This window comes from Aspergillus aculeatus, assembly GCF_001890905.1.
Source record: "Aspergillus aculeatus ATCC 16872 unplaced genomic scaffold ASPACscaffold_3, whole genome shotgun sequence".
Taxonomy (NCBI): domain Eukaryota; kingdom Fungi; phylum Ascomycota; class Eurotiomycetes; order Eurotiales; family Aspergillaceae; genus Aspergillus; species Aspergillus aculeatus.
Window position 1 is genome coordinate 646146 of NW_017962978.1, and position 21949 is coordinate 668094.

At 52.0% G+C, this 21949-nt stretch overlaps 5 protein-coding genes across 5 annotated transcripts; 1 reads left to right on the forward strand and 4 right to left on the reverse strand.

Annotated features, from left to right (window-relative positions):
* Window positions 1–415: 415 nt before the first annotated feature.
* On the reverse strand, window positions 416–1168 carry ASPACDRAFT_40098 (GPI anchored serine-threonine rich protein; the record flags this gene model as incomplete). The annotated part of the gene is made up of 1 exon (XM_020200699.1): window positions 416–1168. One exon carries the CDS (start codon window positions 1166–1168, stop codon window positions 416–418), a length of 753 nt encoding a protein of 250 aa, XP_020059124.1.
* A 2790-nt stretch (window positions 1169–3958) lies between these two features.
* Window positions 3959–6187, reverse strand: ASPACDRAFT_75894 (aldehyde dehydrogenase). Its single transcript, XM_020204582.1, has 4 exons — window positions 5395–6187; window positions 4917–5310; window positions 4413–4855; window positions 3959–4350 (listed from the first exon to the last, which is right to left on the reverse strand). The coding sequence occupies exons 1-4, from the start codon at window positions 5856–5858 to the stop codon at window positions 4206–4208; spliced, it is 1446 nt and encodes a 481-aa protein (XP_020059125.1). The 5' UTR covers window positions 5859–6187; the 3' UTR covers window positions 3959–4205.
* Window positions 6188–7430: 1243 nt separating this feature from the next.
* On the reverse strand, window positions 7431–8979 carry ASPACDRAFT_75898 (protoglobin family protein). The gene is made up of 3 exons (XM_020204583.1): window positions 8620–8979; window positions 8284–8554; window positions 7431–8184 (listed from the first exon to the last, which is right to left on the reverse strand). Exons 1-3 carry the CDS (start codon window positions 8732–8734, stop codon window positions 7755–7757), a joined length of 816 nt encoding a protein of 271 aa, XP_020059126.1. The 5' UTR covers window positions 8735–8979; the 3' UTR covers window positions 7431–7754.
* A 6804-nt stretch (window positions 8980–15783) lies between these two features.
* exg1 (glucan 1,3-beta-glucosidase) lies at window positions 15784–17189 on the forward strand (the record flags this gene model as incomplete). Its single annotated transcript, XM_020203285.1, has 3 exons — window positions 15784–15857; window positions 15917–16311; window positions 16408–17189. The coding sequence occupies 3 exons, from the start codon at window positions 15784–15786 to the stop codon at window positions 17187–17189; spliced, it is 1251 nt and encodes a 416-aa protein (XP_020059127.1).
* Window positions 17190–17794: 605 nt separating this feature from the next.
* ASPACDRAFT_75902 (putative importin 11) lies at window positions 17795–21829 on the reverse strand. Its single transcript, XM_020204584.1, has 7 exons — window positions 21375–21829; window positions 21223–21323; window positions 21030–21167; window positions 19958–20973; window positions 19433–19905; window positions 19191–19379; window positions 17795–19140 (listed from the first exon to the last, which is right to left on the reverse strand). The coding sequence occupies exons 1-7, from the start codon at window positions 21537–21539 to the stop codon at window positions 18082–18084; spliced, it is 3141 nt and encodes a 1046-aa protein (XP_020059128.1). The 5' UTR covers window positions 21540–21829; the 3' UTR covers window positions 17795–18081.
* Between the last annotated feature and the right edge of the window lie 120 nt (window positions 21830–21949).

Here is a 21949-nt window from a genome sequence, read left to right on the forward strand (position 1 = left end):
CATCCCCCATCAAAGTTGCAAGTTATTTGCTTGGGCAGATTGACGGCAAACATACATTTAAAACATCAAACACAGGGGCAAGGAGGGTTCCTGGTTTTTTTTCTTGTTTGTTGGTCATCAGATATCTTCTCCCTTGGAGGTTCATTCATGTTGTCAAAATAAAGGGGGGTATAACTGAGAACTAGAATAGAAAAGAAATCATGTCGAAGAAAGGTAATTCCACATGCGGGGGAGGCATTGGGGAAGGGGGGTTGTCTTGTACAGAAAGATAAAAACAACAAAGCTTAATACATCCGAAGTTCTTAGAAATTTGTCCTGGTCGAATAAGTATCAAAGCAATATGAACAATCAAACTAAGCTTCATCACAGCTGCAAATCCACATCACTGCCAAGCTCAAGCTCAAGCTGGACCAGTTTAGATGGCAAGGACGGCAACAACACCGGCAGCCAGGGCGCCCATGCCCAGGTTCATGGCGTTGCGGTCAGCAGCACCGGTGAAAATGGGGGAGACGGAGGAGGAGCTGGCAGCGGGGGTGCCGGAGGGAGCGGCGGAGCTGGAGATGACACTGGAGGGCTTGGAGGTCACGAAGCCGGTGGGCTTGATGACGGGGACGGAGGTGGCAGCGGGCTTGGTGGCATCAACCGGCTCGGCGACAGTGGAAGTGGTGGCGGCGCTGACGGCAACCTCGGTGGTGGTAGCGGCAGCAGTGGTGGTGGCAGCGGCCTCGGTGACAGCGGAGGTGGTAGCGGCGGCAGTGGAGGTGGCGGAAGCGACAGCGGACGAGGACGAGTAGTAGGGGTTGGTGATACCGAACTGGGTGGAGTACTGGTACTGGCCAGTGCCCTCGACGACGAGAAGGAGACCGTAGTGGGTGGTCTCGGGCGCCAGATCAGTGCTGGGGGTCCACGAGAAGCTGCCGGTGTTTTCGATGTCCTCGGCAATCGCATACAGGGTCTGCATGTTGGTGCTGGGGCCGTGGAGGAGGACCAGAGAGATCGTGCCACTGGTGGTGGGATCCCAGGTGACGCTGTAGGCCTTGCCAGCCTCGACCTGGTCGTTCAGGCCAGGAGTGTAGATGGCATTGCCAGTGGGGCTCTGGGTGTAGTCGGGCTGGGTGTAGGCCGAGGCCAGGGCAGCAAGGGCAGAGATGACGGCGAAGAAACGCATTTTGATTTGGTTTAAGGTGTTTAGGTTTTAGAGGGGGAGAAATTCCTTCGTGAAGAGTGAGTGAATCAAGGAGTGACTGGAGTGGGTTAAGACTCGAGATTGTTTGTAGTGCAAAAGAGTGACTACCGTGGGAATGATGTGTAAAGAACGAAGGACACGAAGGGTGGGTTGAGAAGGAAGAAAGAAGGAGAAGAGAAGAAAAATGAACGAGGGAGCGGGGGGAGGTTTAGAGATGATATGTGAAATGCGAAATTAGTGAACAATACTCAAGAGGAGGAGAGAGAGCGAGAGAGAGCATAGCCCCCTCCGTCATCTCACTCCATCTCTACTACGGAGTACAATGATACGGACTTACCCCTATGGAGGGGGCGAGAAGGAAAAGCTTCCAGGCTGCCAGACCTTCAACCTGGCCCAATCTGCGGCTCATTTGCGATGGTGGGGCAGAGTGAAATTACTTCTGCGACGGATGAGTATGTTAGAACTTAGTGAGATACCCAGATGATACATATTTACCTGAGTCCATACATACATACTACGGATGACTTACCCGGTCCAGGGTTGGGGGATGCCAGGCCAAAACCCTGAAGAGCCGTGGAATGTATGGCTGCAAGCCTCTTTAGCCACTCCGAAACCCCGTCTGGATTTCCTAGTAAGATTTAGCGATGTCACCTCAGTGTGATCTCTGTCCTCCCACTGGCTCATCCAGCGGATTAGTCTGAGGATTAGCTGTATTAGCTCGCTTGGATCCCAGCATCGCCGCCATCGCTTGTTGCTGGACGGGGAGTAACCAGTCCGTTCCATCAATAGGTAGTCTATGCTACCAGCACTGGGCGGGTAATTTCAACTGAATGACCGACTGACTCAACGAGAACAAGAATAGGGGATGGCCGACATCCGAGGACGGAGGCGAAGAGTGTTCTCGCCTGAATGAAGCCGAGTGTTGATGAACTAGAATCGTTAGTAGATAGAACTAATCCAGGCACCCACGGTACCAGACTGGATGGAGCCATAGATCATGGAGTCGGGGGGGGAAGTCTAACAGAGTCTAAGAGTGTACAAGTGAAACACACATAACCTTATGTGCGAGCCAGCTCAGGAACAGGGACAGATCACGGCAATATTAGTGATTTGTTATTGTTATTATTTTATGATTCACATGAACAAGGACGGTAGAAGAGGTAAAAGAGGCCGAAAGGCAAAAAAAGAGAACTTGGAAGTGGCACGCGGTGGGCGGCGGCAGCAGCAGCAGCAGCAGCAATGGATTCTGCCACATCCTTCCTACTTCCTCATTCTTTCCAATTGTCCGGATAATGTCCGGTTCTCCTCTCAGACCCCTCAGACCCTCAGACCACCAGACTCTCTTATTTCTCGCCAGCTGAGCCTGTGATTCCATTTCATCCAAATTAGATCTTACACTGCCTTGTCTGCCAGTCAAGCCCAGGCCTCCAGGAAATGAGGCAGGCGCCACGAGGTCGGAGCGTTGCACAAATTGGATGGCGACATTGGCTCCAGGGAAAACTCCGATTCTCTGGGCGTGCAGGCAAAAACACTAAAATCCCACGCCAAGCCGACTGTGAAATCCACCTTCGTTCAACCCCACTATCTTGACTTTTTGACCTCGGAGTTCAGCCAGGTTTGTTGACTGCTCACTGTTGGTTGACCATTAAGCCTGGTGATGATAACGCACTGTGCTCTCTTCATTGTCCGACCGTTGATCCGCGCATTCTTCCAGGAGCTACATAGTAGGATGTTCATTTGAAACAATCATCTGGCCGAGTGAGACTTTGTGAGAATGATGATCGCTGATCACCGATTTCCTCCAGTGGCACATGAAGTCATCTCTCATCCCACACAAGTTCACAACGGCCCTACCCTCGCCGCTGATTTTCAGGTTCCGTTCCTGTCGCTCATTTCTCGTTCCTGACCGGGTGGGTGGGGACCCTGTCCGAGTGGCAGCCAAACACAGCCCTGGATCCTGGACACCGCAGAAACTTTCAGCGCAATGGATGACAGACTTGCGTCCCCCGGCCAATGATCGCATTTAATGCTGATTCTACAAAAACCTCATCCGTCATCCAGCACCGTTCCTGAGGGAGGGCTGGCCTTCTGCCCTCCCCATTGGGCAAGTAACACGAGGTCAGCACCAGAATAAGCAACAACTTGACCTCACGGCAATGTTTGTACGAACTAGATGCTTGATGCGTACCGCCGGGAGTCTTTTCAGGGGTCCAGGGCGGTCCGACCAAAGAACAAAATAAATACCCACGTGCCTTTCAGAGCAGAGATCTTCCTCTCCTGCGAGTAGGTAGGGTCCTCTTATCTTACAGGCTTACAGTATAGCTAGGGTATCGGACTACTGCCTATGTCTCGGATCTGATCGCAAAGTGCGACCTGACTGATAGAACTAGTTCCTTTACAAGTGGGGGAAGAGCTGGCCACGGGGGCCTGAACTGGCTTAGTCGGCTATGCAGGGCCGGTTCACCGTGTCGGTTGTTTCCTAATTCAGATGACTTGTCTTACTCTCCTCCGAGCTTGGCAAGCCTTGTGGGAAAATATATGTCTATTTACGGTACTCTTTCATCGCATTGTGTGACAGAATATTGGAATACGATCGGGAATACACCCGCGCGAAAGCGGCTGTGACACAACAGGAACAATCAATCCCAACACAAGACCACAGTCTTACGGCACATTGCAGCCTCGGGTGCACTCGTCGCAAAATTTCAAGGGTCTGACACGCTGCCGAGCTACACCAAGGACTTAGCGCCTGAATACGGGAACTCAGTTGGAGGAATTCGTATGATTAGGCTCTACCCTGTCGAACCCTGCCGTAAGTGGGTATCGTAACAAAGAAAACATCCTAGACCGTCGCTGTAATCCTGCCAGCAAGGGTCCCAATGGCTTAACTGAGAAAGCCCGTCGCCTCGACCCGATCCCTCCTTTTGCGACGACGGAAAGGCCGGCCTCGACCCCGGGTTTGCAAGCTATGTGCCAATAACCATGGTTCGTTGCGTATGGATCATGCGGTCCGGACAGACTATTCCACCCAAGTCACAGTCTTGGTTTGCAACCACTCATCATAACCACCCACACCTCCGAAACGGCCGTATCCGCTACTCTTCCAGCCGCCATGCGGAAGGACCGGCTCGTCGTGCACAGTCAAGGAGTTGATATGAACAGCCCTAGGTCATAGCAAGAGAGGTTAGGGACAAATACTCCTAAGCAAAGATACCGATCGACTTACCCGGCTTCGATCTGTTTGGCAACCCTGAGTCCTCGGAACAGGTTGCTCGTAAATACCGCAGAAGTAAGGCCGTACTCTGTGTCGTTAGCCAGGGCTACAGCTTCCTCCTCGGTATCAACGACAAGTAAGGACACGGTGGGGCCGAACGACTCCGTGGCATAAAGATCCATGTTCTTGGTGACATCGCCTACAATGACCGGCCGCATGCTGTTGCTATTAGAATCGATGCCTTGGGTCTGTCCGTAAATAAGATTGGCGCCCTTGGAAAGTGCGTCCTCCACCAACCCCTTATTCTTCTTCACGGCAGCCGAATTCACGAGGCCCAGCGGCGGCACATGCTTTCCGAATACCTTTTCGGACGCTTCGGCCACCAGCTGCTTGAACCGGTCGGCGACCGATCGCTGCACAACAATGCGTTCGGTGGACATGCAGATTTGACCGGACTAACCTCTCATCAGAAAAAGTCACACGTAGGCTGAGTGTCAAGTAGGTGATGGTCCTTACATGCAAAAATGCTCCCATGGCGCAGCACATCGCAGCCTTCTCCAGATTGGCATCGTCCAGAACGATAGCGGACGCCTTCCCACCCAATTCAAGAAGAACCGGCTTGACATACTTTCCGGCTGTGGAGGCGATAATCGAGCCGACGACAGTGCTGCCGGTGAAGTTGATCTTTCGCACGGCCGGGTGGGCGATGAGAGCAGTGGTCACGGCTGCGGCATCCGAAGTCTGATGGAAGACCACGTTCAGACAGCCTGCAGGAAGACCCGCCTCACGAAAGATGTCTCCAATCGCCCAGAAGCATTTCGGTGCTAATTCGGAGCCTTTCAAAATCGTCGTGTTACCAGCAGCCAGAGGCAGAGCCACTGCGCGTACTCCGAGAATATATGGTGCATTCCTGGTTCGGGAGTTAGTTCATGATCAGATGATCAACCGACCGCTTCAGATAAGACGGTCGTGTATAGGGAGGTGAGTACAGTACCAAGGCGCAATGCCCAGAACCACTCCGTAGGGCTGCTTGATGACCATGGCAGATTCTCCATTGACCGAAGGCACCGCACCCTCCACGGACGGGATCAATGCCGCAAAATCCTTCAAAAACCCGACCCCCAACATAAACGTTTTCTCCACGAACATCCGTCCCGCCCCGGTAGAATCCATCTGATATCGAATCAACTCCTCCTTCCGGGAAAGCATGATATCCGCCGCCTTGTTCAGGATGTCTCTGCGGTCGGAGGGTTTTGTCTGGCTCCATGCGGGGAAAGCAGCCTTCGCGGCGGCCACAGCACGGTTGGCATCGTCGACGGAGGCGCCGGCGCAACGGTCAATGACTTCACCCGTCGTGGGGTTCTTGACGTCGAATGCGACATCGGTAATGACCGATTCGTTGTTGACAATCAGGGGGATGATGGCCGGCAGACCGTTAGTGTTGTTCTTAGCGATCATCGTGACTTCAATGATCGACCGATTGTGAATCTCTCAAAAGGAAAAAGTTGGTGGCGACCAAAGTTGGTGGCGACCAATGCCGAGGTGGGTGGGAGAGAGACTTCGGACGACCCAGCGGACAGTGGTAAGAGATACAGGGCAAGGTCCGAGGGGAGGGGGGTGTTGTGTTTATATCAATTGACTAGAGAGGGGGTGACAGATGAGTGAGCAATGATCCAGGAGAAGAGTTGGGGTAGGCAGCGCAATTATTTGTCGGTTGCTGACGCTTGTGTTGTGTAGCTGCAGCCACCGAAGTGAGGGGATGAAAATGCCGGGAGGTTGGCCCGGGAGGGGAAGGGGTGGGGGGGGAAGGATGGGAAAGTAGAGGGGCGATGGAGCCGAATCTTTCCAATGTATGGAAAGGCTCCTCCAACTGCTAACTTACTAAGAACTCGAGAAGGGAAAAGAAATGTCACTCATCCATGGGCGTTGACTTTCGGCTTGGGGGTGTGGGGGAGATATGCCGAATCCAGTCGGCCATTCAATATCTTAAGTACAGTGAAGTAACTACGGTACATTCACCAGGCTGTTGGTACTAATGATAAGCATGCATAGTTAGTCAGTTGGTCAATTTGATAATTGACTGCCTTGTGGCTTCCATGAGTGCATCGCGTGTTCGACTGCATCTGGTATGTATGTACAGTCTGCAAGATGTACATGCAAAAAATGGTGCATGTACTGTATGTTTGCCTGTCCAGTAGGCCGGTTATGCTGGGTTCCGTGCCTTTTTTTTCTTGTCCCCACCAGGCAAGGGAATATTAAGGTTGACAGCCGGATGGCGGTTGAGACGCCCAGTCCAAACCGTTGCCGCTTCCCCTTAAACTGTTAGTTCGAAGCTCGCTGGCAATAGGTTCGGTTTCATAAATCTTATTCATGCTTACCAATCACGCTTTCTTCTGGGCTCATTGCTTCAACTCGAGTTCGTGGTGGACCCCGGATTCTGCTGTTGCTTAGAATGATACTCTAAGAGTACTCCGTCTGTACTCTACTACGTAGGTACTTTACTAGGTACTTTACTAAGTTGCTCCATTCAACTTTTCAAAGCGTCTTGAAGGAGCAGGCGGGGGGGGAAGCCTTTCCATTGCAATCCAATGACAATCATTACTTGAGCCCCTCGCATGCCCGCTGCAACGGCGATCTTGTCCTTTATTGGATCCCGTGACTCGTGGCGTCTCCAGGTCTTACTCAATCTAGCATGGATGATGACAGAAGGCACTTTAGCACTAACTGACCATTTCTACGGATAGATACACACCCGACCTATTCAAGTACTACTATACGCCCCGACGTTTCGACAATCCAACATGCGGTTCTTGATGCTTGGCATACCATCATTTACCGTGACAATGTTTGCTGACTCGCTGGGGTCCGTGAATCAGATACGATAGCGCGGGCCACGGCCCATTCCCAATCACTTGCATGTCGATCACAAACCAGGGGACAATGACATGCAGGATCCCCCCCCCCTCCTTACAACACCCTTTCCCTCACCAAAGTGAGCCGACGTGGCCACCAGCTACAGAGCTTGTGAATGATAAAGGTCTGAAGACTTGAATTCGCGTGATTATTCACGGGAGAGGTGGCGTCATAGTGCCTAATTAGAGTCGATTATCCTTCCCCACGGCGCGCGCTTTCTGCGTTACTTCATCGAGATAGAGAGAGAAAGCATACTCTAGAAACGAACAGACAAAGAAAAAACCAATAAAGCCAATAAAAACCAGTGTCCGGGAATATATATACCTAACGCCCGCTATGCTCCATGCCCCCTTTATATAACCTTTTCAGCACAACAATGGAATCCACACTACCGTGTGGCTCGAAAAAAAAAGAGCCCAGCCCCAGCAGTTGGGCTCCAATTTACTTCCCAGCCCAGATCTTCGTCTGGGATGAAGTTGGCGCCATGTCAGCAAAAGGGCAGGCAGGTGTATGAGTGGGAACATTGCCACTCCGGACGCTGGAACGATCATCCTCACTCGAGGTGCCCGAACTGCTATCGCCCAGGATCTTCTTGTCCCCCAGGTAGCCTTCTTTCTCATCGACGATGATCTCCGACATCTCATCGGCGTACTCCTCGCCATCTCGCATGCGCCATCTCGCCACGAGGTCGTTCTGGATCCAGATGATCTTGCTGATGGCCCGGATCAGGGCGATCTTGCGTGGTAGGGAGAGGTGCGGGTGCGACATGAGGGCTTCGGTGAAGATATCCTGGATGTAGCCCAGGCAGGCGCCCATGTGGATGTATTCGATGTTCAGCGAGTAGAGACGCTCTTGGGCCGTGTGCATCATTCTGGGGCTGGTCAGCCTTCTTCTCATTCTCTCAGTTCTCACAGCATGTGGGACCCTGCTACGGGTTCGAAGCCTCCAGTCTCGTCCAAAGTGAACTTACCCAACTTTGTTCAAGTATCGCCAGAATTCCATCTGGGATGGGTCGGAGCAGAGCTTAGTCAAGTACCATCGCAGGAACATCTTCCGACGTTGGATTTGAGGGCTTTCCTCGGTAAAGAACTCTTCTATCGGGGTCTCGTCGGAGGTGTCTCTGGTGTGGAAGGCACGTGCCGTGATGTCGGTTTCGAGGAGTTTCTTGTAGACGATGTTGACGACAGCCGGGATCAAGGCTTTGATGTATTTGGAACCTCCCACCAGCGCTTCGACGTCGCCTTATATCCCCACCATCAGGGTCAGCTTGGGAAGTTTCGAACGATAAATGAGGACAAGCACTCACTTGAGTTGAAGTCCAGAAAGTCTCGAAGATAATTGATGCGCGCCTCTAGGCGGGTATACAGAGCCTTTCGTTCGACATGCTTCATCGGCCGACCAGAACCGAGCGAGTGTTCCATTTTTAAGAGGGAGTTTGTTCGTCCTCAAGAGATATCAAGGTGTGACTGATTGAGAATCGAAGGAGGCGTTCTGACAGGGGCTATATGACAGCGGCAGGCTTTTCACGAACTCCTGGGGTTGGATCGAGAGATAAATCTGGCGAGGATGGAAAGATAATCGAAGAAAATCGAAGAATATTTGGAGACCCATGAGAGGACAGCGACATCATGCGATTATATATGTCGACTGGGCGGAGGGGGGCTACAGACCCGGGGGGAGTCAGCGATCATTGGGCATATCGAGATCCTGCACTGATTGCCAGTTCAGAAAAACCGAATCCGAACCTGACCCTCCTCCACGCGGGAACGGATCCATCATGATAATTGTGGGCACTTGATCAAGAGGAGACGAGGGGAGTTTCACTATCCCAACTAAGGACGGCGATGTATCCAGCACGGGTCGCAGGCGTGCAGCATCAGACCAGACAAGGACTGCCACCGTCCAACGGCCCTAGAGGATCCCGAGACTTGGCGATTACTTTTCGAAGCACCTCGGTGGTCTGATGCACTTACTACTTACTTACTCCCTTTCGGCCAATGGCTTACTACCCACTGAACGCCGGCTAGCATCATATCAACATCAAATCACCCTCGTACTCTTTTTCTTACAGTTGTTACTCATTGTCGCCGATCTCATTATGCGTTCCCGCTGCTGCCGGTGCGCTGGGATGCATCCAACCAGACTTCGTATTAAGTTGCATCCTCTCCTCCACGCGTCGCCGCCTGGCTTTCGGAAGCATCCCTTTGACGAATGGCAATGGCGAGGAAATTCTCCACGAACATGATCAAAAGAGGAAAAAAGCAAGAAAAGGAAAATTCAAACGTTATGGCGTGGGGCGTTCGACGTGTCCATGTTTCGCTCAATGGACACAATCATCCTAAGTTAACTCTCGTCCTCATCAAAATGTTTAGTGCAAGGGAAGTGCCGAATGGCTACTGTCAGCTTCGTCGAATATGAATGGCGGAGAATTGAAGGGCAAAGCTATGTTGAGCTACTTTTCCAATCCAGGCGACTATGTCCAGCGCCCAAAGTGGACAGAAACCATTAAAACTCCCCTTTTGGTAAACTCCTACGCAGGCCTCGCAGATTAAGGGAGCAATATTCTGATCATGGATGGTTTAGCTCTGTTTCTTCTCATCATCATCCTTCTCCACCGGGCCCGACGTCGTCGCCAGTCGGAGCCGATGGCCGACCGACAGAACGCAGGATCATAGCCCCAAAAGACAAAATCGAATAATCCTTGACGGCCCAGTTCTTCTTAGCAGCGGTGCTGCTGGAGTTATTATCATACTAGAGTTACATCCTTTCAGCCACAGTCGATAATAAGAAGGAGTTCTATTGTTGCTCCTCGTCGCGCCTCGTCGCGAAAGGCATTAAGACAAGTCCAGACACTGTCGCAATTCATCTATCAAACTCAAATTGAGCTTCGTAATTGAAGAAGCTGATGGCCTATCACTGGATGCCTCGGACCTCCCCTACTCTCCAGCGATCATCAGGGGCATGGCAGAAAACAAAAAGCAATTCCGATACAATGTGAGCTATCATCTTCAACAAAAAGTAGGTTTTTATTTTCGTTCGGCCGAGGGGGAAAAAGATCAACAATAGTAATAGGAGAACAAGCTGCCTAGATCGGGGGTGAGTCTCCCATTACTAATAGGCAGAAATAGACCCGGGGAGTAAAAAAAAGAGGCAAAAGAGACGATGAAAATATTTTTTTCTCTTTCGCCCGGCTGCTCTAATAGGCGAATTAGATTGAGAACCGGTTTCTCCCTACGATCAGGCCACTGCGATGTGGACGAAAACCAAACTAAAACCAAAACCATAAGGAGGAACTAACAAATCATGACGAAGAATAAATGTTTAGTTTGTGAAGGGCAAGGAAACAGAGTGATTAATCATCTAGCAGCATATCATCAACCCATTCATCAGCGATCAGTGGTCCCATTCCACTCATCGCAATGTTCATCACGCGACTCTCCACGGAAAGTCAGTTAAGCTGGAAAAAGCATATGTTAATTAATAGCTACTGGAAGCATAGCTGACGGTAGCTTCCTGCGCAGCGCAGCGCTGCATCCTCCGCTTCGGCAGTTCGGATCTCTCTGATTGTCATGATTGCGGCCTTCACTCTTGGCTTGAGCTGCGGTTGAATCTTCCGTCCATCGTTCGCCAGGACGATTGGTGACATCACTTCGGGGCTGGCCTCTCAACACCCGTCTAACAGCGGACTCTGATCCTCTCTTGATGATTTCCTGGGATGGCAGCCTGTCACCTGACCACTACAGCAGCCATACTGAAGCTCCTTCTTCAAAGCACCCGAACAAGACAATCGTGATTGATCCCATCCACGTTGGGGGAATCGGAGAGACTGATGGCTGACGCCGCCACCATCCGGTTCGTTCCAGAGTCGAGATGGAAGCACTTTGCTCAGGAATTCAATCGCATTGGGGCTGCCCCCTTTTTCGTGGTCCTGTCACAGGAATCTGGGTGGTGGCCCAGCTTGCCCCAGCTTGCCCCAGCTGAGTATATCCTCCGTGACCCCCCGTTCAACAGTCAAACAACGGCCAATTCCCCCTCCATGAGACATTGATCCTGGAAATTATAGAGAGTATTAGGTTATTTCTTACACAGACTGACCATGTAGATGAAGGTATTATGTCGGTTTCAACAACCGCTGGCAAAGAGGACTGTCTAGAAGTGACTCCGGTGAAGCGATTTGCCCGGTGGGCTAGACAGTAGACAGACAGTAGTCAAGACCCAACACAGAAAAAATCCCGGTCCGCAGCCGACCGTCGGCACGCGATGGGGTTCGGTTCGGTGGTCCACCCGAGGAATGGATCCCCCCTCCCCCCCGGTTAGGGTAATTAGCTTGCTTGGAAAAAACGGGCGGGCAGCCCAGTCCTGCAACTGATTCAGTGACTGATGATCATCATAATTCTCATTGGTGTCTCGTCTCACCTTGCACCAGACTGAGAACGGGAGCAAATGACAGGGATTGGGATCACGACTCTGGTCTCCTGGGTAATTGCCAAGTCAATCGAGCCTTGGCTTCGAGGGATGAACAAGGAGTGGAAGCCCCTAACCGATCTTTAGATAACTTATGGCTCTCTACTTCTAGGTCCATTGCCTAGCTGCGTCGCTCATGTATCGGGTACTGTGCGTACTGAGATGGCCTTAAATTACATAGTAGACAGCGGGGCTCTGCAAAGGTCAGTCGATTGATGAATTCGGATGCCACAGGAGCAAGCAAGTCTGGTTGACCTGTCCACACCAGGAATGGTTGCCTGGTCTGCCATGATAATCCAATTCAGGACTGGGGTTCTAACAGCAGCAGCAGCAGCAGCAGCAGCAGCAGCAGTAGTAGTAAGCTTCACCCCGCACGTGCTGTGTGATGTGATGTCTATGTCCTCGGTCTGCTGGCCTCAATGACCTATTGAGAGCAGCTATGACTCGCCGTTCGCCATCGGTCATCTCTGCATTTCACATGTGCTTTCTCTGCGTTCTAGTCTTTCTGTTTGTCTCCAGACCGATCTGGCTATCAGCCCGATCCTTGTTTTTTACACTGAACCCCGGAGATGCTTTTTCTCAAAAATCAATCCACATAGCACCATAATGGAGCCGTTATGCGCCGCGGATGACCTCTGCACCGGCTGATGTTCGCGTTCTTTTTGAGATTGTGAGCACGCACGATGAAGGCAGCAGATGCCCCATGGCTGGATTACGAGGTAGAAACTCAGCATTGACACTATAAGCGCTGCAGGTATGTTAGACAGCGCTTCCTACTGCACGCTGAACGACATAAAGAATAGGCTATACGTGGTTCCGGCACCAGAGCTCCTACATCCGACTCACCTCCGCGCAGATGTTCATGAATAGTAGCTATAGAAAGAGACAAGGATGCGAAACAGATCTCATCTCCCCTTACCGAAGATCTTCGATGCTGCCCACGTCCACTAATCAGCAGGGTTTCTTAAGAACAAGCTGCATGGTGAGACATGTCGCGTGTCTTGCTGCCCGTTTCTGCTTAGCAAGTACAACCCCTTGCTCGGCAATCTGGTCGACACACAGCGATCGATTGCCAGATCTCGACCGAGAGGAAGGAGAGAGCTTTAGCCATACTTGGTATTGGAGCACCGACGGGGTCGGGGAGATGGCCCTCTATCCGTCCCGTCGTTGTCCACCATGCCGAAACAACCGGAGGAAGCATTAGGCTTTAGCCAACTTAGCTTAGATCTTGACCACAGTACTCCGCCGGGCTTGGACAGGGGGGCCGGGATTCGGAGCTCGGAAAAAAGGCTTGGAGCCTTGGACGAGTGATGGTGGTAAGTGGTTCCTTGGATGGCATGAGTTTCCGAACTTGGAGTTGTAGATCGTAGCCTAGCCCAGACCAGACACTAGACAGGCAGACTAAGCCAGACTAACTTCATGCAGGGGTAACCGCTTTAGTCAATCCCCAAGCAGTGTCTTACTTTTCTTTTCGTCCCGTTTTCTGCTACTTCCTCCGCGATGCATCTGCGATGGTTCGATTGAGGGGAGGATGCGAGTACTCCGCAGCGGTATGATCCCCAGTGGTACGAGTGTGTATAGTGGTTCCCGGAAGCCACAAATCGTATTTTGCTGAATGCCGACGAGGCGTAGCTTGACACTAAAGACGGATATTAAGGGCGCCTTAACGCAGATCGAGATTGGTTGGCGACTTTGATCAAGCCACATGACGTAAAGACTTGGGAGTTGAAAGGGGCTCAAGGTTGACCGAGCTCTTCAGGTACCATCGCCTCTCCAACAAAATCGACAGATTTCTTCATCGACAAGTTCAAGAGGAGGGCCCGGGATAATCGTTAGTTGAGGTGATCGATGTCGGCAAACGATAGCCGAGATTAAGATCGTAGGGCCATAACACTTTTATGACCGATAGGCTATAATAGCCCTGGATTTTGAGAGGAGGGGGGGGTGGCCAGGCTGCAACATCGCAGTGGGGAGATTTCATGTGTTCGGTGGGGGAGTGAGAGAATCGATCGTGGGTGTTGATAATCTCAGATCAAACGTGCACAGTCTGCTTTCTCCGCGGAGTAACTTGTGTGTGTGTGTGTTTGGGTGCGGGATCGGTGTGGTTTTGCGAAGGCTGATTTCATCATCTCCAGAGACGTAGCGTTGAATGAAAAGCGGGAGCGCAAGTCACTATATCCGCTTATTGGTAGAGATTGATTGAGAGTACGGAGGAGAGACAGAGAAGGGCGACTGTTTCTTTTCGGAGACAAGCTTGACCAGTCAAAAGGCGCATGTGTGTGTATTGCCTGATAGCGAAACCATGTGTTTGTTAGTTAGCGGTTGACCATGACTAGTACAGAATGGCAGCAGGTATGACGCGACTTGCGACTCGTTTGTGTTCTGTCTGCGTTGCATAGAGAGAGGCAAACGCCACCTAAGCTATGCCCTGCTCTTCTCTGCTCTGCTCTGATGGATCAATCTCCAGTCCCATGTGCGCCAATGGAAACAGTGGTATGAAATGAAGCAATGACATGAATCATTGGATAAGTTGGGATGTTCTTCACATGACGGGAAAATGCCGTGGTTCGATCCCAGGCCGCCGAGCCACGTGACCCACTCCGCATCCGGCCCGCCGTTCTTGCCTTTTCGACGTTGACGTACTCACTGACTCTTGTTCCTGACGCGGTTCTCGCTCAGTCCGTCCGTCCCATTGCCAATTCTCCTAATTGATTTGTCTCTCGCCGGGTTCAGAATCATCCCCGGTCTCTGGGGCACTTTTTCGATCTTTGCAGCATATTTGGCCGCTGAGATGCTGTACTCAGAGATACCAATTGGTGCCCGACGAGCTGCATAAAGAAAGTGAGCGGGAGAGGAAAGAGACGGAGGGGATGCCCAGAGCTCTTGGACTCAATTTCATAGCCGGGATTGCAATCCCCCCCTTGACAACTTTATCCAATTGATCCACCTTCACCAAAGGAAAGAAAAGAGCTTTGGGCGACATCTCCGCCCTCTTTGCTCCATCAGAACCATGGAAAACTTACTTCCCTTCCTCCCTTGCAAAGGTGGCATTGGCCGCTGATCTACATCTGATCGCCATCCGTGACGTCCTAATTAAACTACTGCGGGGGAACAAAAAGGGTCCAATGCACCCAAGGTTGAGGAGCCTCGGCCGCGATTCCATGGATGCATGGCGGACGATTTGGCCTTGCGTCTAAACCAATTCTCCCTATCTCTCTCCTTCTGCTCCACCTCCACCTCCTCCCCGCGCCTCAGGGTCAGGTTCATCCACGATCTATATGATTTGCCGGATCTTTGGGGTCTTCCTGCAACCGTCAGGGTGACTTCACATCTCATCGATTGTAGGATCATGTGGCCGGTCTGAATCGCAAGGTGGGTCGGGGAAATTCCCCATCTGCCCCCCCCACCAGACAGTGATGATATGTCACTTTCCACTTGTGATTGATTTGTCCCTGACTTGACCCTAAACCTGTCACCCTGTGGCGCGCCTTGTAACATCGTGATCGATCGGATCCCCAAGAAGAGCCGAGAAAACAAAACTTTACACTAGGTTTATTTAAAGACTATTCTCCTTTTTCGTGCCTTGTCATTCTGTATAGTTCCGTCTCCGTCCTCGATCGTTGAAGAATGTGAATCGAGGACTATCCGACTATCGCTCTAGATCATCTACCGATCAGCCTCGCTTATACAAACCTACTTTGCTTGACTGCATTCGGCGTCTCCGTACCTAAAGCCAGCTCCAAGACATCGACAAGTGGTCTGGCCGCTAGGCCAATTCTCTGAACGCAGTCCTAATTGCGATCTGTGCAGATCACTTCAAGATCCCCGCTCTGAATTCGGGGCGTTCCTCTGTTTGCGGTCGTCTGACTTCCTGCGTCTTCAGCTCTTCTTTACTTAAACCATCAGAATTCCATTCCTGTTCAATGCAGATCGCAGCCAGGATTCCTCTTCGCATCCCAGCCTCCTAATAAGTCATTGAAAAAGCCAATCATCGTGTGTTTGCAGTATGTTGGGTAAACGCATGCAAAACGCGCTTCTGGCGCTTGGTCTCGTCGCCGTGGGCGCCGATGCCGCTGCGGTGTTAGTACTCCTGCTACTACATGTTTATTTGTTTGTTTTCGACTAACACGCTCATGAAGGCGCTTGGAAAACCGAGCGAGTGCATTCGACTACAAGAGCCAGAAGATACAGGGTGTTAACCTCGGTGGCTGGCTGGTGACCGAGCCCTGGATCACACCTTCAATCTACGACAATGCCGGTGGTGCAGCTGTCGACGAATGGACCTTGACCCAAACACTAGGCAAAACTGAAGCCCAGTCCCGCCTTTCTGCTCACTGGAGCTCATTCATCACGCAGGATGACTTCGAACGAATCGCCCAGGCCGGTCTCAACCACGTCCGGATCCCTATCGGCTACTGGGCCCTTGCGCCTATTGAAGGCGAGCCCTACGTCTATGGTCAACTGGAATACCTTGATCAAGCCATCACATGGGCACGAAGTGCCAACCTTAAGGTCATTCTCGATCTACACGGCGGTAAGCTTCTTTTCCCCCACATCTTGTATTACCACACACCCCCTTACTCCAGGTTTCAAAGGCCACAGTTGATGCTGACCAGGCTTATCATCTTAGCTCCGGGATCCCAGAACGGGTTCGACAACAGTGGCCGCAAGGGCCCCGTCCAGTGGCAGCAAGGGTCGACGGTAAATCAGACCCTGGTCGCCTTCAACGAACTTGCCAAACGCTACCTCCAGCACTCTGATGTCGTCACGGCCATCGAAGCGCTCAACGAGCCCAGCGTTCCCGGCGGGGTTAACCAGGACGGGCTCAAGCAGTACTACTACAGCACCCTGGCCACGGTGCAGAGCCTGAACCCGGACACCGCGCTCGTCCTGCACGACGGTTTCCTCTCCGTGGACTCGTGGAACGGCTTCATGCAGTCCTCCAACGCCGTGATGGACACCCACAACTACCAGGTCTTCGACAACGGTCTGCTGGCGATGGACATCAACACGCATGTCCAGACCGCCTGCGCCTTCGCCAACCAGCACCTTGTCACCACTGACAAGCCCGCCTTCGTCGGCGAGTGGACCGGTGCTCTCACCGACTGCGCCAAGTACCTGAACGGGAAGGGCGTCGGCGCCCGCTACGATGGCACCTACGGCTCCAGCGGCGCCATTGGCAGCTGCGCCGGCTACAGCACCGGCACCACCGCCGGCCTCTCCGACGAAGAGCGCACCAACACCCGCCACTTCATCGAGGCCCAGCTCGACGCCTTCGAGAAGAAGACCGGCTGGGTCTTCTGGACCTGGAAGACCGAGGGCGCCCCCGGCTGGGATCTGCAGGATCTTCTGGCCGAGGGCTTGTTCCCGAGTCCCTTGTCCGATAGACAGTACCCCGGACAATGCTCTTAACTCTGTTCTTGATTCTGTTTTAACTCTTTCTTCTCCAATTTGTTCATCTCTTCGATTCTGTTCCATCTGCATTGGTTCTTGAGCCATTCGGTGTACGTGCCATTTATCTTTGTTACATAGGACATGAGATTGGGATTCTTGCCATTTATTCAATAACTTCATCTTTGACCGGTGCCTTCCACATAATCTGTCTTAAATTGGGTGGATATCCTGTTACATGGAGCCAATTACCAACCAGCCGCTTTATGTTCTGTAACTTCTCCGATGGACTGCTTCCTTCCCTGCCTTGGGCTCCCAGGCCCCCGCCCCGATCCGTGACTTTCGTCGTTCCTTCCTTTTCAGGCGTCGAAGAGACCATGAGTGAAAGGCCTTACGAACCAAACCCTTCCTTATACGGCAAGCCATGCGATGATGAATTGGTAGCAACTAAGCCCTTCTCTACATCGCTTACATCATCTCCAGGCACTACAGTAGTTACCAGCACCTTCTTCCATGAGAAATCCCTAAATCAATGAATGGGCGAACCGAGTGCGCGACCTCGAAAGAACCTAACTGACTATCCATTCGTTCGAACCTTGAAACTTATCTATATGTATGGGGTATTTCGGCAACAGTTATAGTCAACAGAGACACGGGGAAAGATGAAACAAATGACGAGAGGGAAAACAGTCTGTCCATGTATGTGAATGGCGGGGCAGGAAATACTTGTCGGAAGAACGGGGCGAGCAAGCATGGTAGATATGATGCATAGATACGATGCAAGAAGCAGGCAGGCGGGCATATGCAGGACAACACATGATCATCACGACCATCAGAAGGTCGGGAGAATGTACGAAATGTACGAAAGGGAATTAGTGGTTCCTTATGGGGTGGAAGGAGGGGGAAGAACCATTCAGAGTAAGCCCAGAGCCCCGAAAGCCGCAACCACCTCCCGGTCAACGTTCAGCAGCCAATCCTCCTGGAAGCGCTGCTCGCCTCCGCAGCCGACGATGACGGAACGGAGACGCTCCCGGATGAACTCCCGGATTTTGACCTTGTGCAGAATGTCCATTTCATCCCAGGTGCGACGACGCTCGTTCTCGGGCGGTTCGTGCTCGTCGCCGGCGGCCGTCTGGGCGTTGTTCCAGTAGATGAGGTAGTCGCCGCCGCGAGGGTCGTCGGGGTTCGCGCCACCGGCGTCTTCGGAAAGCTCGGTTACGATGTCGGTCCACATGGTCATGTAGGACTGGAGGTTGTTGAGGAGGTAAGTCGGGGGCTGGGAATCGGGCCCATTCAGGGTGAGAAGTTGGGTGAGGGCGAGGGCGTGGAGTTTCTTCTGGGTGCTGCTACCGATGTTGTCGTAGTGGAGGAACCACTCCGTCAAGATCCAGGTGAGAGCTTGCTCCTCTGAAGTGTTGGTGGCAGAGGCTACGGCGGAAGTAAAGATCTTGGGGTGGGCCACGGCGAGACGTGCAAGGACAGAGAAATAGTCCGTCTCCACAACTCCATAGACGGAGGTCTGTTTGCGGTTGGGTCCCGTGCTTTGACTGGCCTCGTAGGCAGAGTGAAGTCCCTCCAGGAGGGCAGGAAGGAAGGAACTGTCGAGGAGGGAACGGGTGATCACGTTGTAGGTGCTCTCGCTACCGCCATCTACCGCTTCGGCGCCACGGAGCATCAGTTCCACGAGACGGGGTACAACGCCCAACCGCTGGCGAGTGGTGATTTTCAGAAGGGTCTCGAGGGAGACGAGTAGTGGGAAGCGAATCCGATCGCTGAGAATCTCCTGAGGGGCGAGGATAATGTAGGATTCAACAATCTGGAGGGCTTGTGGGGCGCTATCCGTGGCTGCCTCCATGATGGGCATAAGGGCTGGAATGAGGGACAAGATCTCTGGAGAAGCCGGGGAGGGTGTTTGCATGAGGATCGCAGACCAGAGGTCGAGAGCTTCGTCGAGAAGGTAAATGAGGGTCTCCTGTAGGACCATGAGCATTGAAAACTGGCTCGGTGGGATTTGAAACTTACAGAGCCTGGCTCGACAGAGTTCTGGATTAGAGGCAAGATGATTGAGTGATATCGAACTGAGTCTTGCTTGAGGGAATGGATGAGAGACGAGAGAAGAGTGAGGATGGCTTGCTTCATCAGGTGTTCTTCTCCAGAGCTCTCCCAAAGAGGGGGCAACAAAGACAGGATTTGGTCCGAGAAGGGAGCAATCTGGGTAAGGTCAGAATCGATTGCTGTTTACTTAGACCTGTTGATGCACTTACATGATCTTCCATCTTGACCACAGCCATACGAACAGTATCGAGTAGGCCCATCCTAGTCTCTGAGAGCTCCACTTCTTGAACAAGAGACATCAGGTCTTGGAGGATCGACGGAGCATATGGTAAGAATTCAGTTGGTGAGAACTCAAAAGGATCGAGCACATTTTTCAGCTGTCTACCAGCACTGATGCGTACAACCAGGTCATTCAACGGGTCTTTCCGACTGAGCAGATGCTGAAATATTTGATACACGGCATTTCGGTTGAGCTCGCTCGCCTTTATTGGAACCCACTGGCCCAGGAGAATAGCGATCCTTCTTCGAAGAAGATTGTAGCCTTGCTCTTGAAGTTGAACTTCCGGCACGAGTGTGGCCTCGAGGAAGTTGTTGAAGTCCAGGTGCTGTTCTAGACTTGCTGCAGATAGTCCAATGGCCGAGTAAAGCGAATCCTTCAACAGCACATCGTGGTTGTCGGGACCTATAACAGATTGTTAGAATAGCACCGGTGGCAAAAGGTTTGGACTGCTTACTTGCAAAGCCGTAGAAGACGTGCAGCAAACGGGGGATGAGCAACTCCTTGAAGTGAATGACAAGGTCAAGGAAGAGCTTTTCCGAGCAAGACCGGATGGAAAACTCCCACGCCTCGGCGATATCCTCTTCTTTTCTCTCCCATTCTTCTGGGTCTTCTTCCCATTCTTGAAAATCGTTCTTTCTGAAACGAAAGAATTGGGTAACCAAGAGTTCCATGACACTAACGACAAAGTCTTGCGTGAAAAGTTCGGCTTTGATGAGTTCCACAGATTGCTTCTTCTCTTCCTTGTCCTCTGCAGTTTGATACTTGAATGTCTGCGCAGGGTTGAATGCCATTTTCGAACAAGCCCTGATCAGAAGGAGCGCTCTCAGCCCGGTTTTTTCCATCAGTGTCTTGCCCTCTGATTCACCGTCGGCTCCGAGCTCACTGTAGTGTTCGCCCAACTGAGTGACCAGTGTCCAATAGGCCTGAACAAGACGGATGCTGTCGGGTAGTAATGCAAAAGAGGCTGGTCGGTCCTTGGCCATCTCCACATGAAGCTTAGAGAGTTGCAAAAGATGCTTCTCGACTGCCCTTTTGAATGGATCTGAAATGGCTGCAGGGCCATTGACGAAGTTCAAGAACCTGCTGAAGTGGGCATGAGTGAGGACCCAGAATTCGCGAACGTCCTTATCCCGATTAGGGTGTTCAAAGCCGGCAATGACCAGGCGTCGGATGACCTTAAGAGACACAAGGCTCTGTTCCATAGTCCCCAGCAGTGCTGTCTCATCAACGCCCCCTTGCTCCAACCAAGATACCCAGGTGTTCACCTTATCCACATATATGCCACCAAGCAGATGGAAGACCTCGGGTGCCACGGACTGGAGGTTGGCACGAGTCCTTTGTAAGCGAGCTGTTGACAACTCTTTGATGATTTGCAGTAAAATGACAAGGGTTCGGGGTAATTGTAACGGGTTCGCGCCGGGCTGGGTGGAGGAACGGAGGAAGGCGATGATCGAGGAGATTGCGTCAGGCCTGCAAGAACAATCAGCTAACGGTAATAAGTCAAGCAGTGATGCGAGATCACATACCAGTCTTGAGGAAATTCGTAGCGCATTATCTTAGCTAGCATCAAGGCATTGTGAAGGGCGAGTAGAGGGGCAGGTTCCACGACACCAGCTTGTAGTGCTCTGAGCTTAATCTGTTCCTTCTCCTCCTTCTTGATGGCACTTTGCGAGTATGTCAGTCCTTGTATATGAAGTCAACGAGCTCAGGCGAGCCTACTTGGTAGCGGTCTTTCGCCAATACTTGTCGATGCCGTTCTTTAACTGGATAATGGCAAGGTATCGAACTTCCGATGGGACGGACTGATCTAGGAATACGTCCTGCGGAAATCAGAATTTATTATGGCAGCCGAGTCCGTGGGAGAACCTCACCTGAAGGTATGTGTAGTACATCTCTTGTTTCTCCCAGTTCTGGAGTTGTTGGGTACCCGTCTGCACCTGCTGTTGGGTTGAGCTCGCCGCTAGGATCAGTGCATTGAGAACATAATGCGGTGTCAGCGGGTTGGCTTCCCCTGCCAACTCGATGACCGAAGCCATGTTGTCCGTGAGATTCTGTGTTGTCGGGTATAGAGCCGACTAGTTCGAAGGTGGTGTATCGCACGCGTCGTATCGTACTGCGCAGCTTGGGTTACTCGGAAACTTAATTGCACGAGAGATGAAAGGCGGCCAAGACAGGAACCCCAACGACTCGACGAAGCAAGTGATGCAGGTACAGTTGGGTTCTGAAACCCTGCCCTGTAAGAATACAAGAAGACTAGGAGTGCAGGGGACGGCGGGAGGGGAGACGGAATGTGTATTGTTACCAATGACAAGGAGCAACAAGCAGCAGAGAAGCTTCACTCAGGGCCGGTCACCTGCCTGATTCATTGATTCGACTGCTAGCAATCTTTCGTCCCCGCCTCGGCGGGACAAATCCGCTCGATGGTTGTTCCGCTCCGAGTAGCCCT